At 42.7% G+C, this 16,346-nt stretch overlaps 1 protein-coding gene across 4 annotated transcripts in view; it reads left to right on the top strand.

Moving 5' to 3' along the window:
* Window positions 1-440: 440 nt before the first annotated feature.
* Window positions 441-16,346, top strand: part of Snx27 (sorting nexin family member 27) — an 85,195-nt gene continuing 69,289 nt past the window's right edge. For 2 of the 4 annotated variants that reach the window (XM_030252876.1, XM_030252877.1), the window contains exon 1: window positions 441-932. Coding sequence is in view for 2 of the 4 variants with exons in the window: in NM_001082484.2 (NP_001075953.1) it covers window positions 628-932 (305 nt within the window). In the remaining 2 variants the exon portion in view is untranslated. The remainder of the gene's footprint in view (window positions 933-16,346) is intronic. The other 2 variants (NM_001082484.2, NM_029721.2) reach the window with 1 other exon arrangement.

Raw genomic sequence — 16,346 nt, 5'->3', positions numbered from 1 at the left:
ATGCTGTTACATAATTGCTGCTTGACTTTGGTAACACTAAAGTTCCGTATCCTAATACTTGAAATAAGGAACCGAATTCACGATCTGGTTGTATCACTTGATTGCTGGGGCTTTGTCCAACATGAATATACAAATGAATAACCGATTCAAGATTGCAATGAATCACCAACTAGTGGTCGGGCATAATCCCAGCAATCAGGAGGCAGAGGCAGGTGGATCTCTGAGTTTGAGGTCGGCCTGCTTTACAGAGCCAGTTCAGGACAGCAAGGGCTACAAAGGGAAACCCTGTCTCGAAAAAACAAAACAAAAAAAGATTCTCATCATCCAACCAAGGAAACTTAACCAGAGCCCAAAGCCCAATAAACCACAACTCCCAGAAGGCTTTGAGCCCGGATGCGTCATGCACCATTTGCAGAACTACATCTCCCAGGAGGCCCTGCAGCGCCCAACCGTCTGCTTCTCCCGCCTTGCTCCCTTTTCCTCACCCCCTCGCAGCGCGGTGGCCCACTAGCTCCAGCGGTCGGCGGAGCGGGCGCGCGCCGGGGTCGCGCGGCTGCCGGAGGGGGCGGGCGCGCGCCGGAGGAGTGGAGGCGTAGGGGGGCGGGGGACCGCTCGCTTGCTCGCAAGATGGCGGACGAGGACGGGGAAGGTATTCACCCCTCAGCCCCGCACCGGAATGGAGGCGGCGGCGGGGGGTCTGGGCTCCACTGCGCCGGGAACGGTGGCGGGGGAGGCGGCGGCCCGCGGGTCGTGCGCATTGTCAAGTCCGAATCCGGCTACGGCTTCAACGTGCGGGGCCAAGTGAGCGAGGGCGGGCAACTGCGGAGCATCAACGGGGAGCTGTACGCGCCGCTGCAGCATGTGAGCGCCGTGCTGCCCGGGGGGGCGGCCGACCGGGCCGGGGTGCGCAAAGGGGACCGCATCCTGGAGGTGTGAGTATCGCTGCCGCCACGCCCCGTCCTCCTATCCTTCGCCTGTCCTGGCCCCGCACCCTGTCACCCAGGCCGCACCTCTCTTAGCTCGAGAGCCTGCCGCGACCCTCGCCCCCCGCGGGCCTTCGCGGCCCGGCTTGGAGCCTCCTGCTTTCCTGGCGTCTCCAGTTTGTGCTCTCCCTGCTGCTCCCATGCCTTTGGCTGCTCTCAACCCGTTTGCCTTCTTCTATAGCATGCCTCTTTCTGCCCCTTACTGAGGGAGTCTCCTTTCGACCTAGCCAGTACTGTGTCCTCCCCAACTTTTCATCTTTAGCATCATAGTTTCCTGGTCGCTGCCACTCCCCTCAGACCTTGTGGACTGTCCCTTCTGCCCTCTAGACCTGATAGGACCTGTGGTCAGCTCATTTTCCTCTGGAGGCATCATTTCTCCCCACCTTAACCCTCCACCCACTTTCCTTAGTTATTCCCCGTTATGATAAAAGCACACCGACATTTTTGCATCCACCGTTTGGCCTTTTCTCCCCTCTTCTTCTTTGTAGTCACACCATCTCGAGTATACCTTATCACATGCGTTTTTGGGGGAGGGGTTGCAACCTGATTTTCAGGCTAGCTTCTCCATGGCTACATTGCTTTTGAGTACAGCCTTTTCTGGCTCCCCGACTTCCCACGTGCACCACTCCTCACACCTTGGAGTTCGGTTTAATAGTGCTCCTAGCTCCTGCTTCCCTCAGACTGCAGTCGACTTAGGTCTTTGCCCGCTCCGTTTTCCTCCTGCTCTGTGCTATTGCAATCCTACACTTTAAATTTCTCGACGTAGCTTTCCCTTCTCTTTTTAAGGCCCCTTCTGCTGTTGCAACCCACCTTCTGCTGCAGTCTTCCTTCATCGAACTTGTTCAGGCTCACTTGTCACCACCACATCCCTTAAAGCTCCAGAGATGTTGTCTTGGCAGTTTGAACGCAGACCTCCACTGCCCTAAGCTGTGTTGTGGTTGTGATTTTGTACTTTGTCCTAAATTTGTATAGTGGTTGTTGGTTGACTTGTTGGCGCTGTGTGCTCTCATTGTCTCCATTCTCCTTCAATCCTGGATCTCTCCTTACTGCATCTATATTGTATCGCCCCCCCCTCCCCGCCCCCCACACGCAGCCTCTCCTTCCATGATGGGATTTACTCACACAAGTCTTTCTTCTTTTTAAATATTTCATTTTAATTGTAAGTTCCACAGCTGCCTGCTCTTCATTTTGTAAAACAGATTCATGTAAGAGCTGCACTTACAGAATCTTGGGAGTCTGTCCTTGTAAAGGAGCCCCCTTCCTCCAGGCCTTTCCCCCCCCTCCCATTTTTGTGCCCATTACTCTTACTCTGTTTCCTCGTCTTTTCCACTTCAAGAAAGAGTAGCTCACTAATGCATGTGTGTGGAGAGCTTGCACATTTCTTCTGACCTTTATGGAAAGAGATGCTTGTGGGGTTTTTGTTTTGTTTTGTTTTAAATTGCTATATTACAGACTATTTTCTAATATTTTCGGGTAGTATATTTTTAGTCTTTGTGGGTAGCATTAAGATACTGAATACAATAATGACTTTGCCTTCTAACTGGGTCCCTTGGTATTTATTTTCTAGAAAACGCAAAAGTTGTGACTGATGGTTTCTTCTGATAGAAACTTTTAGAATTGTCATTTTGCTTTCCCTGTGGAAATTAGCTTTGATTCAGCTCTTTATATTTAGTTTTAAAATATATACAGTTATAAGTGTATTAAAGTTCTAGGTCATTTGCTGTATAGGGTCCAAAATGATGAAACTACAGCTAATATCTACCAAGAGTGTTTAAACTTTTTACTCTTATTATAGTCTCCAGCAGAAATCCCAGCTGTAAACTAGCCAATGTAAAGAAGAGCTGAGGGATCCTGTGAATCCTTATGAGAGACTAGGAGCCTAGGAAGTAGAAGCTAATATTTTTTGGTACTGTCCTTGGTGGTGAGAGAAATTTTTCTAATTTTTGGTGGCAGGGGAAAAGAAATACTGCCTAGACAGTTGTTCCTGGAAGGTTGGTGATGATAAAAAGAAATCTTCATGGTATTGGTTTTGAGCTTTTTTTTTTTTTTTTTTTTTTGGTTTTTCAAGACAGGGATTCCTTTGAGCTTTTTGTATTCTGATTCAAAATTCTTTTTCAAAATTCAAAATTCTTTGAAACTCTGGTACCACTGTAGAAGTAACAGAGGTAACTAACAATTCTAAGCTAGTTTATAACTTCTGAGACTTCTGTATACCTCCCCCAACTCCCCCATTTCCTTAGACTTTTCAAGTAAGAGAAGAAAAAATCAACTAACTTTAGGGATTTATTTATATATATGAGGCAGAGTCCCATGTAGCCCGGGCTGGCCTCAGACTCTGCATGTAGCATCTGGTTGTCCTGCCTCCACCTGCTGAGTGCTAAGATTCCAGGTCTGTGCCACTTTGTTGGGCTTATGTTGTGCCGAGGATGGAACCCAGGGATTTAGGGCTTCATGCTTGCTAGGCAAGCATTCTACTCACTCAGCTACAGTTCCCAGCCTGAGCTTTTCAATTTGTCTTACCCAAATTCTTAATTAATCTTTCAGTTGTCCCTGGAAAGCTTTTCATGTTGATGAAAAGTGATAGAATCTGAGTTAGGGATAGGTTGGTTATTACTGTATATAGCTTTATCGTTGTGTGCCAAGTCACAGGCAGGTAGATGTCTGGGCCTTGATAATTGAAGTTTGAGATTTCTCCCTATTTTAAACTCCTTTCCCTATGTGCAGACAGCTTTTACTCCAGTTGTCATGTTGTCATTGTTTGGACAACTGGTAAAGGTGTGAAAGAATAGTAACATTTAAGTGGATCTAGACTTGAACATCAGCAAGAGGAGCCATTTCTTTGTGTTGCTCTTAGAGTCTGCTTACCCAAGCTCATTGACTCCTGGGATAATTGTTAAACTCGACTGGAGCCAGTATTGGCTCACTTTCTCCTTTTCCTTTCAAGGCTGGCTAGAGTCATGTTGCAGGGCTTGGTACCACAGTATGAAGAAGCCCTCTGGGCTCTAAATTTACTATGGATGGAAAGTTTCTTGACTAACACAGTCTCCACCTTGTAATTTTCCCCAGTGTAATGTGTACTGTGTGCCTTCCCTTTGATGTGCATGTACCTTGAGGCCAGAGTATGAAAGATGCTTTCAACAAATAGAACCAAAATAAATATATCTTTGCACTGATTATATAGTATGTGAATAACTGACTTCAGGTTAATCTCTATAAAGTTAACGTAGGTCTGAGGATACTTGATTTTGAGAGAGTTGCCTTTGGGAGAGTTGCTGTGTGCAGTGGGGTATAGAACTGCCTACAATTTTTGAGATTGTGTTTGTAGGCCTTTTTTGACCTGATCCTGGGATCTTTGTATGTGTGTGTGTGTCTCTGCCTTCTCCTCTCTCACCACAGGGTTGGCTGGGGTTAAAGATGTTTCCCCCGGTACATCCAGCTTTTAGGTGGGTTCTAAGAGTCAATCTCAGGCGGTCAGGCTTGCACAAGCCAGCACTTTTACCTGCCAAACCTGCTTTGGAGAGTGTGAATTTCAAGCACAGACCCTTAAGGCTTGGCTTGTAAACATTCAAAACCATGATGTCTGTCACTGTCTGCCAGTCAGACAGTATATGCTTCCCTTCTTAGTAGCTACCTGATAATATACCCATCAGCTTTTCCTTGCTAAGGTTAAAGCATAAATAAATTATTTTGTGCAGTTTGTTTTTTGAGGGTCATTTTTTGTTTAATTTCATGTGAATTTATGAAAATAGTTTAACGGTTTGATAATGATTTTTACAGTTGAGTGAGTCATGAGACATTGAGTATCTTCTTAACCTCTATTAAAAAAATTTGATTTTTTTTTCCCTTTGGCTCAGATTTCCCAGGTAGACTTGGATAATAATGCTTGAAATGATTGCTGAGCAAACGGAATGTTTATGGCAAAGTCCTCACACTTGCCATGCATGAGAATCACTTGGGGTCCTAAACCAGAAACACAGACTTGCAGCTACACTCTTTAATGGCTGTGATTCAGTGAGTGGGTCTTGCATAAGACTAGGAATCTTTGTCACTCCTTTGCCAGGTGTAGGGAATGTAAGTCACATGCTAAGCCACATTCTCAGAACAACATGATAGTTACGGACTCTTCAAGATTGTTCTCAGCGCGTTGTGCTTTATCGTTACGGTTACACTGGGAGCCCCTAGCTAGGACTTTGCTAACACACAGTGACTTATTAAGCTCCTGAATTCCAAACTAAGGGGAAGACAGTTCCTCACCAAGCTGTCTGTCCAATTGTCCCTACTTAAGTGGATTTTGCTGTTGTCTTGCAACAAAGGTGTATTATCATTTAGAGACAAGTGATGATAATCATTGTGTCATCTCGCAGTGTCTATGGTGTGTTACAGTTTGCAGTGCAATATATATTCATTTGAACTTCAGGACAGCCTTCTGGAAGGAAAGGTTTAAAGCTCCTTGGGGGCAGGGACTGTGTTAACTATTATGTTTATTGAATCCCAAATATGTTGTGGAACCTTGGTTTTCTTTAGTGAATACTAAAGTACTATTAAATACTAAGTAGATAGGAGTAAAATTATCCCTGAGTTGTAAGAAGAGTCTGTACTGAGTGACATCCAGAGTTAAATCCAGGTCTTAGGATGCTCTCCCAGTTAGAAAGCTTGTTTTGGTTATTGACTGTTAACAGTCAACTACCTTATTTTTTATTTATTCTTTGGAAGTTTTATACCTGTATCTTGATCATATATACCCCAGCTCCTCCCAACTTCCCTTAGGATTCCCCCTCCCACCCCTGTGATATCTCCTTCCCAACTTCATGTCTTCCTTTTATAACTAATTAATTAGATAATTTTTAACCCACTCAGTCCAATTAGTGCTGTTCATATGGGCATGGATGTAGGCCATTCACTGGGGCAGGGGGACCTCCCAGTGGCCATACTTTTCAAGAAGAGTAACTTCCTTCCCCAGCAGCAGCCATCAATTGCCAATAGCTCCACAGCCTAGGTGGGGGTCTCCGGATAGTCGGCTATTCTGGATGGTAACTGGTTATTTAAAATCAATAAAGAGTAGCTGAACTTTGTTTGTGACATGTGACTTGCATTTTTTTTTTTATATTCATCCTTTATCTCATGTTAGTATGGATCAGAGGCTGGAGTCTAAAGCAAACTAACTATCTTTGCTCTTCTATTGCTTGGTTTTCTCTATTGCCAGCAAAGGGAAGGAACATGACAGTCATTCTTGTTACTTAAAAATACTTTTCGTCTCATGTAGTGAGGGTACAAACAAATAATAGTAAACTTGAAAACCACATTACCTTCCCTTAGAAATCATTTTTATGGGTTGCTGTGGCTTAGTAAAGGCATGGTGCAGGCGTTTAATCCTGGCACCCGAGAGGCTAAGACAGGCTGATCTCTGTGAGTTCAAGGCCATCCTGGTGTATATAGTGAGTTCAGGCAAGCCAGGGCTGTATAGAGGGACTCAGTCTAAACCCCTTTACCTTCTACCCCACCCCCCAAAAGAAGACTGATTAATTGCATAAGGGCTAGTCTTTAATTTGTGGTAAACAATTGTCTTTCAGCCACTACTAGTTTATTAGTTAATTTTAATTTGTTTTAGGTGAGGGCTTGTTACCATGCACTGACTGGTAAGTATTTTAGAAGCCAAGTCTCAATGTCTCAATGGGAATAATTGAAATGCTAGATAAGCAGAGAGATTTAACTGTCTTTGGATTCTTTGTTTTTGTCTTTGTTTTTCGTTTTTGTTTTTGTTTTTTGTTTTTGTTTTTTTTTTGGTTTTTTTTGAGACAGGGTTTTTCTATGTGTAGCCTGGGCTGTCCTGGAACTCCCACTATAGACAAGGCTGGCCTTGAGCTCAGAGATCTAACTGCCTCAGCCTCCCAAGTGCTGGGATTCAAGGTGTGTGCCACCATGCCCAACTGAGATTTAACTGAGAAGCAAAGACTTTATGATCACAACAAAGTGCTTTAAGAATACAATCCATGCTGAGTTTATTCAGTGCATGGTGACATTACCGACAAAGACTATTGTGGTAGTTTAGCTTAAGCCAGGGACGTTCATTCTGGAAAAAAAAAACAATCTTTAGGCAGTGTTGGAAGCTTTTTAAAAAACCAGGCCTCATGGTAGTGGCACAAACCTTTCATTCCATCACTAAGGAGGCAGAGGTAGCTGGATTCTCTGTGAATTTCAGGCCACCCTGGTCTTCATAATAAGTTCCAGGACAGCCAGGGATACATAGTGAAACCCTGTCTCAAAAAACCAATTAATCAACCAACCAGCCAACCCTTTTCAAAAAACCCTTCAGTAAAGTTTGTGTTTCTAGCACTCAGAAGGCTGAGGTAAGTGGATCTTGAGTTGTAGACCAACCTGTGCTACATAGAGAAATCCTATCTCAAAAACAAAACTACCAAAAAATAACCCCACCCTAAAATAAAACAAGACCCAAAAAATAACCCCACCCTAAAATAAAACAAGACAGAAAACCCAAATTGTTACAACTTTTATATTACAACTCAGTGTACACACAGAGACCTGCATTAAGTGCCACCAAAGTAAACCACCAAAACTATTCACTGTTTGTCTTTTTTTTTGTACAGTAGTCAACTTTCTACCTTTTTAAAAAAGCAATGTCTTTTAAAATTTTTATTTATTAGTAGTGTGTGTATGAATGCACACATACATGCACGCATATTGCATGTACATGTGTACTGCAAGATGTGTGTGGAGGCCAGAATATGGCTTTGTGGAGTCCACATTTTCTCTCTTTTCATCTTTGTGTGAGTTTTGGGGCTAGAACTCAGGGCTGGCTTTCCAGGTATGGCCATTTTGCAGTGAGCTACCATCTTGCCAGCCCACTCTTTGTTTGAATGCTCATTGGACCATGTCCACACTCTAAAAACCCTGATTTGTTCATCCTTTGGATGCTAGGTCTTACAGGTGCTAGGCAGGTAGTCTACTATCCATGAGTTTATCTGCAGCCCCAAACATAGTGATTTAGCTATCACCCTGCCTCCCCACCCACTGTTAATTTGTATGGACTGGTTTCATTTACTCTTAGGCACAAACTGGGATTAAAGGCAGGTGCCACCACCACCTGGCTAACAAGTCTGGATTTTGTTCTTATGTGTTAGGAATATAGTTGTGTGTGTGTGTGTGTGTGTGTGTGTGTGTGTGTGTATATGTATGTATGTATGTATGTATATATATATATATATATATATATATGTTTGTACCCATGCAAATTTTGGTTTTATTTTGTTGAACACATTTCCAAGGTTGAAGTGGAAAAATCGGTGTTAAAATGAAAGACCATTTTTCTCCTTTGACTGTCTTCTGCTGTATAGAGAAGGGAGCTGAGAGCAAGGTTGCTCTGACACGCTGTGTTAGAAGCAGCTGATGAGACGCTGCCTTTCATTTGTTCCCGCACTTTGCCCAGAGTCCTAGCCAGCTTCTGGAATGTCTGCTTCCTGTCACCTTATGTTGTAAATGACTGAGCTGGGCTTATCACTGTGTTTATAGCATTTTGTCCTTAGGTGCTCCAGGGCCCTAACTCCCGATGTCTTGTTCTAGATATACTTTGTGTCTGTGATTGGAAAGTGCCACCTTGGATATAAATCCATTCTGTTGGTGGTGCCGGAAACATGGCTCAAGGGCTAAGAGCAGTAGCTTCTTTCCCACAGGACTAGAGCCGAGTACTCAGCACCCACAAGACAGCTCACAACCACCTGTAACTCCAGCTCCAGGGATCCAATACCCACTCTGACCACATACTGCCTCTCTTCTCACATGTGTGAGTGCAGAGACACACACATTACATGGACATAAAAATAATCTTAAATCTTCTGTTTTGGTATTATAGCTTGTTGGAAGTTGAGGTGACTAAAGTACTAAAGTGTGTATCTGAAGTCTGCCTTCAGCATGAAAAAGGTGAATTTTCGCTGTGTCAGGCATGTGAAGGGTGCTTCAGTTTTGTGAGATTCTGTTAATTAGATGTCAGGTGGTGTGTGTCATCTTGTACTTAGTCTCTTTCGGCTAAGTAAGGCTCTCCTCACTGGAGGAGATGTGCCCATTCTTGAGTATTTGAGTTGCTGAATGAGGCACCGTGTATGAGTGTTCTTATGTTTTTCCTTAAGTGAACTTCTGTTTTGAAAATGTTCTTGTTTGTGACAGTCCGGGCTGGCCTTTAGCTCACTACTTAGCTGAAGTTGGCCTTGAACTAACTCTTTCTCTCTGTCTCTCTGTGTCTTTCTCTCTCTCTTTCTCTCTCTCTCTCTCTCTCTCTCTCTCTCTCTCTCCCTCCCTCCCTCCCTCCCTCCCTCCTTCCCTCCCTCCCTGCTTCCCTCCCTCTCTGTTTTTTGAGACAGGGTTTCTCTGTGTAGCCCTGGCTGTCCTGGAACTTACTCTGTAGACCAGGCTGGTGTTGAACTCAAAAGAGGTGTGCACTAACACACTGGGCTGGTTTTGAATTCTTGATTCTTCTACTTGTATCTGAATGCATTACCACATTCGGCTTGGTTTTATTAGGTTGTCCAAGCTGACACCAAACTTGCTATATAGCTAGGTTGACTGTCCTCAATGTTCTCCCATTTCCACCTACTGAGTGTTGGGATTCAGACATGTGCTATCACGCCCAGTGGAGAAACATCTTTTTTTTTAAAAATGTTTTGTTTTTGCTTAAGCTATCTGAAGCTTTTGTTTTATTTTGTGCTGGTTAAACCCAGTGTCTATGCATACTTAAATACCTAAAATCTATTGAGCTATACCCCTAACACTACTCAAAATGTGATATATTTGTGTGACAGACCTCAGATCAAGACCAGACCCCCCCCCCCCAAAAAAAAAAAAAAACCAAACCAAACCATGTATGCTGTGGATTCAATACCCAAGTGATCTGCTTACTAAGAGCCATCTGTAGGAGTTGTCTGCTTGCATTGGTACTCTTCAGCTGCTTTCAGGAAGGTTCTTTCAGAACTGTTTAATGAAAATAATAAGGAAATTGGTCCTTAATACAGCAGAAGTTTCTTAAGTCTGTGTGTCTGTTTGGGTTTAGTTATATACTGTTGTTTAGAATTGAGAGGCAGACTGAGTATTTGGAGATGGGGAAGATGTGATAATTTCAGAAAGTTTGGAAACGCACCTTCACTTGTTTTGCTAGTTACTTATCTTCAAAATGTGCAAGGTCTACAGAATATACTCTGAGGGTTATACTATATTTATATTAAAAGATGCTATTTAATTATAAGAGCAATTAAGCCCTTAGGGCTAGAGAGATGGCTCACTGGTTAAGAACACTTGCTGCTCTTGAAGAACATGCAGGTTTAGTTCCTAGCACCCACATTGCAGGGACTCACAATCATCCTTTTTTTTATTTTTTATTTTACTTTATTTTGTTTTTTCGAGACAGGGTTTCTCTGCATAGCCCTGACTGTCCTGGAACTCACTTTGTAGACCAGGCTGGCCTCTAATTCAGAAATCCGCCTGCCTCTACCTCCCGAGTGCTGGGATTAAAGGCCATCATGCCTGGCTTACAATCATCTTTAACTCAAGCTCCAGGGAATTGATCCATTGGCGCCTTTTAGACCTCTTGGAGACACACACACACACACATACACATACACACACACACTCACACACTCTTTTACACACACACACACACACACACACACACACACACACACACACACACAAACAGATCTTCAGGTTGGGTGAGATGGCATATTCAATTAATCTTGGCACTCAGGAGGCAGAGGCAGGTTAATTTTTATGAGTTTGAGGCCAGCCTGGTCTACAGAGCAGGTTATAGGACATCCAGGTCTACAGAGAGAGACTCTGTCTCAGAACAAACAAACAAAAGAGCAGTAAGCCTTCATAACTGCTGAGCCGCATTGTTGACAGCCCCTGGAATTTTGTATTCTAGCAGGAGTGAGATGAAAAAAATGGTTTTATTGTTGATAACAAAGGTCATGCTGGCTTCATAGGCAATTTCCAAACTTTTTTTCTAGCTTGATTATGTATTTTTTAAAAAGATTTATTTATCTATTTTATGTACATGAGTACACTGTATCTGTACAGATGGTTGTGAGCCTTCATGTGGTTGTTGGGAATTGAAGTTTAGGACCTCTGCTCACTCCTGTCCGTCCCCCCCCCCCCCCCCCCCCCCCCCCCCCCGCCAACTCCCTACACTCTGGTCAACCACGCTTGCTTAGTTCCTGTTCACTCCGGACCAAAGATTTATTTATTATTATACATAAGTACACTCTAGCTGTCTTCGGACAAGCCAGAAGGGGGCATCAGATCTCATTACAGGTGGTTGCTGGGATTTGAACTCAGAACCTTCGGAAGAGTAGTAAGTGCTCTTACCCGCTGAGCCATCTCGCCAGCCCGATTATATTTTTATAGCTTGAAAAATATCTTAAAGTATCATACTTTCCTGGATGACAAATATGATTCATTTTCCAGATATATATCCTGTATTTGTAAACTGATTGCCTTGTAATTACAGACTTAGGAACTTTTCATTCTTTCCTAAGCAATAACCCCTTGTTTGTTGTAGCTGGAGGTGTTAGGTTGGAGAACAGGTGAGCTTTCTGTACTTCCCTTGCCTCAGGCAGTTGCTTTGGGAGAACACGCAGCCACAGGTAAAGTCTCAGTGCAGCAAGTTATCGCCCCCCCCCCCCCCCCCCAGCCTGAGAGCTTCTGGTGCTGACCCACACACAGTCAGCTTTACCAGGGCCAGTTTTCACTGTTATGAAAACTCTTTTTTTAGTGTCAATTTTCTGAATAGAAATACTTGGTTTGATTTGGTTTTGTATTTAGAGATAGGGCCTCTCTGTATAGTTCTAGTCTTGGAACATACTATACAGACCAAGCTGGCCTTGAACTCACAGAAATCTGCCTGCCTCTGCCCTCTGGGGTGCTAAAATTAAAGGCATGTGCCACCATGCCTGGCTGGAAATGCCTTATAAGTATTGGTAAAGGCTGGAGAGATGGTTCAGTAGTTAAGAGCACTGGCTGCTCTTGCAGAGGACCCTGCACCTACATGGTGGCTTAAAATTGTTTAATGCCAGTTCCAGGGCATTGAACAGCCTCTTCTGGCCTCTGTGACACCAAGTATGCAACTGGTGCACATACATGTGGGCAAAGTACCCATACCTTTAAATTAAATGAAAAATAAAAGTGCTGATAAGGGCTAGAGAGATCTATTAGTGGTTAAGAGCATTTGCGTTACAATCAGAGAACCAGGGTTTAGATCTTAAGTTAGTGTTCTATAAAAGCTGTAACTCCAGCCTCTAGGAATGACACACACACACACAAACACACACACACACACCCCTGTACACAAACAAAAATTTGGTAAATCCAGTTGTTGTCATATACCCAACTCTTAAGGAGACAAAGGGTTGTCTTAGTTTCAGAAATTGTGTACATAAAGATTCATTCTGTGTTGGATAGTTTATAGGTTTTGTTTGACAGATAGCATTGTGCACCCATTATAAGCTGCCATGTGAGTGCTAGGAACTAAACCTGTGTTCTTTGCAGGGTCAGTCAGTGCTCCAACCCCAGTAGCATATTTCCTTTGATAGCTGAATTAATACTTGATTATATGGATGTATTCATTCACTGATTGAAGGAATAGTTTGGGACGCTTATGAATAAGGATGTTTTAAGCATCTGTGTACAGGTTTTATTGTGGCTGTGAATTTTTCTGTTCATCTGGGTCAACACATAGGAGCATGATTGATGGATTGGATAGTAAAACTATATAAAAAATGGTCAACTTGCCTTTCAAAGTCACTGTACTAGTGCTATGAAAAGACACCATGACCAAGGCAACTCATAAAAAGAAATACTGGGGCTTGCTTATAGTTCCAGAGGGTTAGTTCATTATCATCATGGCAGGGAACATGGTGGCAGGCAGATAAACATGATGCTGGAGAGGTAGATGAGATCCTCAGGCAACCTCGAGGGATGGAGAGGGCAATGGGAACAGTCAAATACTGGTCCTGGCACCCCACTCCTAGTGGTACACCTATTCCAAGAAAGACAAATCTCTGTCCTCACCTAGCAGTTCATCTGCCAGGAATTAAGTATGCAAATATGTGAACCTCTGGGGGGCTGTTCTCATTCAAACCACCACACAAAAAGTGACTACCATTTTACATTCTTGCAACAAGGACAATTGTATTTATCTCACATCTTTACTGGTATTTGGTGTCTGACATGTAAGTTTGGATTTTAGCCATGTTTAATGGCCATGCTATTGTTTTGATTTTGAATTCCTCCATGATGAATGTTGAATTTCATTTCATGTATTTACTTGCCATCTGCATATCTTCAGTGAGATATCTGTTCAGATACTTTGCCCATTTTTAATTTGGGTTGTGGGGCCAGGGAGAAGGCTCAGCTGATAAAGGCACTTACCACCAAGCCCAAGAACCTTTGTTTGATTCCTGGGGCTTATATAGTGGAAGGCGAGTACTGATTCCCAAAAGTAATTCCTTGACTTCATATGCACAGTGTTGTCCCTCCCCCCGCCCCAAGTAAATTGGGTTGTTGTGTTTTAAGAGTTTGCCATGTATTTAGATACAGATACTTTTTTGGATACACGTTTTTGTAAATGTTTTCATTCTCTGTCTTTCATAGAGACTTTTTAAGTTTTAGGTAAAGTTTAGCTTGCTAGTTTTTTCCATTTGTGGACCGTGTCTTTAAGGTCATATCTAAAATCTCATTTTCAAACACCAAATCACATAGAGCTTTTGTACTCTGTTCTTTTTAGAAGTTTTATATTTTTTGGAGACAGGGCCTCAGTATGTTATCAGAGGCTGATCTTGAACTTGCTATGTACCCCAGGCTAGCCTTGAGTTTTGTCCTGCCACCTCAGCTTCCTGAATGTAGGATTCTCCCAGAGTTCCCTCCTTACAACTAAATTTTCTTTCCTTTTTCTGTTTTTTTTTTGACAAGTGTTTCTCTATGTGTAGTCTTTGCTGTTCTGGAACTCACTCTGTAGACCAGGCAGGACTCGAACTCAGATCCATCTGTCTCTGCCTGCCGAGTGCTGAGATAAAGGCGTGTAGCACATCTGCTCAGCCCTAAATTTTCAACTTTATAATATTTGCTTAAAGAATTAACTGGGCTGGAGAGATGGCTCAGTGGTTAAGAGCACTGACTGCTTCTCTGAAGGTCCTGAGTTCAAATCCCAGCAACCACACGGTGGCTCACAACCATCTGTAATGAGATCTGATGCCCTCTTCTGGTGTGTCTGAAGACAGCTACAGTGTACTCACATAAAATAAAATAAAAAAAAATAAATCTTTTTTAAAAATTAATTAACTAACTTACTTTGAGCAGTACTAGAAGTCCAAATCTAGGACATTGATAGGCAAGCACTCTACCATCGATGCATAGCCTTGATCTATATAAAGTACACATTTTCAAAAGTGTGTGCATGCATGTTGAAGTGTGCATGTATAGGTGTGCATGCATGTGTGTGTGCATGTAAAGGCAAGAGGACAACTGAGTGTCAGCTTTGGAAATGCTGTCTACAAGCTGGGAAAGGTAGCTAAATGGGTAAAGCAAGAGGACTAGAGTTCAGATCCCTAAAATCCACATAAATGCCACATGGTATACCTGTAAGCACAGCCTTGGAAAGTGGTGGCAGAGGGTGCCTGAGCAAGCTAGCTAGTCAGATTAGTATATTGATGAGCTAGCTCTGGGTTAGACTGAAAAACTGCTTTAAAAAGAAAAGGTGGTTGTCATTAAGGAAGATTCCTGACATCAACCTGGGGCCTCCACGTACATCATGTGCATACACACTTCAGCACACACACACACACACACACACACACACACACACACACACACACACACACACACACGTGATGTCCATTCCCTTTGAGACATGTTTTCTCATTGCCCCCTGAAGCTTACTAATTGACCTGGACTGGCTAACCAGCAAACCCCACAGCCCTTCCTGTTTCTATCTCCAGATCCTGTTTCTAGGATTATAGTTCTGCACTGACATGTTTGGAGATATCTACCTGCCTGCCTGCCTGCCTGCCTGCCTGCCTGCCTGCCTGCCTGTCTGTCTGTCTATCTATCTATCTATCTATCTATCTATCTATCTCCAAACATACAGAAACACACACACAGTCTCATTCTGCAGTGCTTGCTCATCTGGAACTTACTGTGTAGACCAAGATAGACTTGAACCCACAGAAATTCACCTGCTTCTGCCTCCTGAGTGCTAAATTTAAAAGCATGTGTAATACCTGGCATGTCAGGTAGGCCTGCCTGCTTCCCTGTCTTCCTTCCTTAATGTGGGTTTTGGGAATCTAACTCAGATCTTCATGCTTGTAAGACAAGTACTTTACTGACCAAGATAATTCCCGGGCATTAGTTCATTAACAATAAATAAATAAATAAATAAATAAACAAACAAAAAATAACAACACTGTTTCCATCCTTCACCACTGGATTTATAGACACTTGCAACCTTGCAGCTGCTCTTGGCTTTTTACATGAATGCTGGGATTTGAACACAGGCATTTATGCTTATATAGCAAGTGCTTTTTACCCACCAAGCCTTCTTGTGTCCTTGTCACTTGTTAAAATTTAGGCACTTGTGGCACATTGCCATTGTGTTTTAATGTATAAAGTTGGAAAGCATCTTACTGCTTACAATTGCATGAGTCTATTGGCTGTGTTTAAAGGACTGCTTCTGAGGATTAATTGCCATTTAGTCACTCGTGTATGTCACCAGGGGTCACATAGTATTGTGCTTGTGGGGTAGAAATGGCTCCTTTCCCTGGTTTATACAGAAGTTTGCTTTGTTATGTTTTTGTCCAAACCTTGTTCCATTATGTCTAGCTTCCTTCAGAAGCAGAGTATAAATCCTGACCAGAGCTTCTCTTCTGCTTCTGGAAGTGTTTATATTAGCTTCGTAATTTCCTCAGCTGGCTAACTTTAGTTGTACTATTTGAAGCCACTTCCATTAGCTAGCTAAAAATGTCTCCATTGGAGCTAAACATTGATTTCAAAGTAAAAATGAGGCTTTCTTTAAAATTATCAAGTGCATCTTTACAATGCTGAAAACATCCAGGTAATTTGAATATCACTTAGATTCCCAAATAAAACTCAGGTCTTATTTATGGGTTTTATTATAAAACATTTTCTTATGGAAAATTTCAAACACAGAGAAGTTGAAAGGATTGTAAAATGAGTACCTGTAGGCTTAGCATCTTTAAAAAATGTACTTATTTATTCACAATTATATTAAAGTATGTGTATGAATGCAGTTGTGCATGTAGATGATGTTTATGTATAGGTACACCCATGCACGCAGGTGTTGAAGGAGCT

The sequence above is a fragment of the Mus musculus genome, chromosome 3 (assembly GCF_000001635.26).
Source record: "Mus musculus strain C57BL/6J chromosome 3, GRCm38.p6 C57BL/6J".
Taxonomy (NCBI): Eukaryota; Metazoa; Chordata; class Mammalia; order Rodentia; family Muridae; genus Mus; species Mus musculus.
The sequence above is the reverse complement of the archived record's forward strand: the minus strand, read 5'-3'. Positions and strand labels throughout refer to the sequence as shown.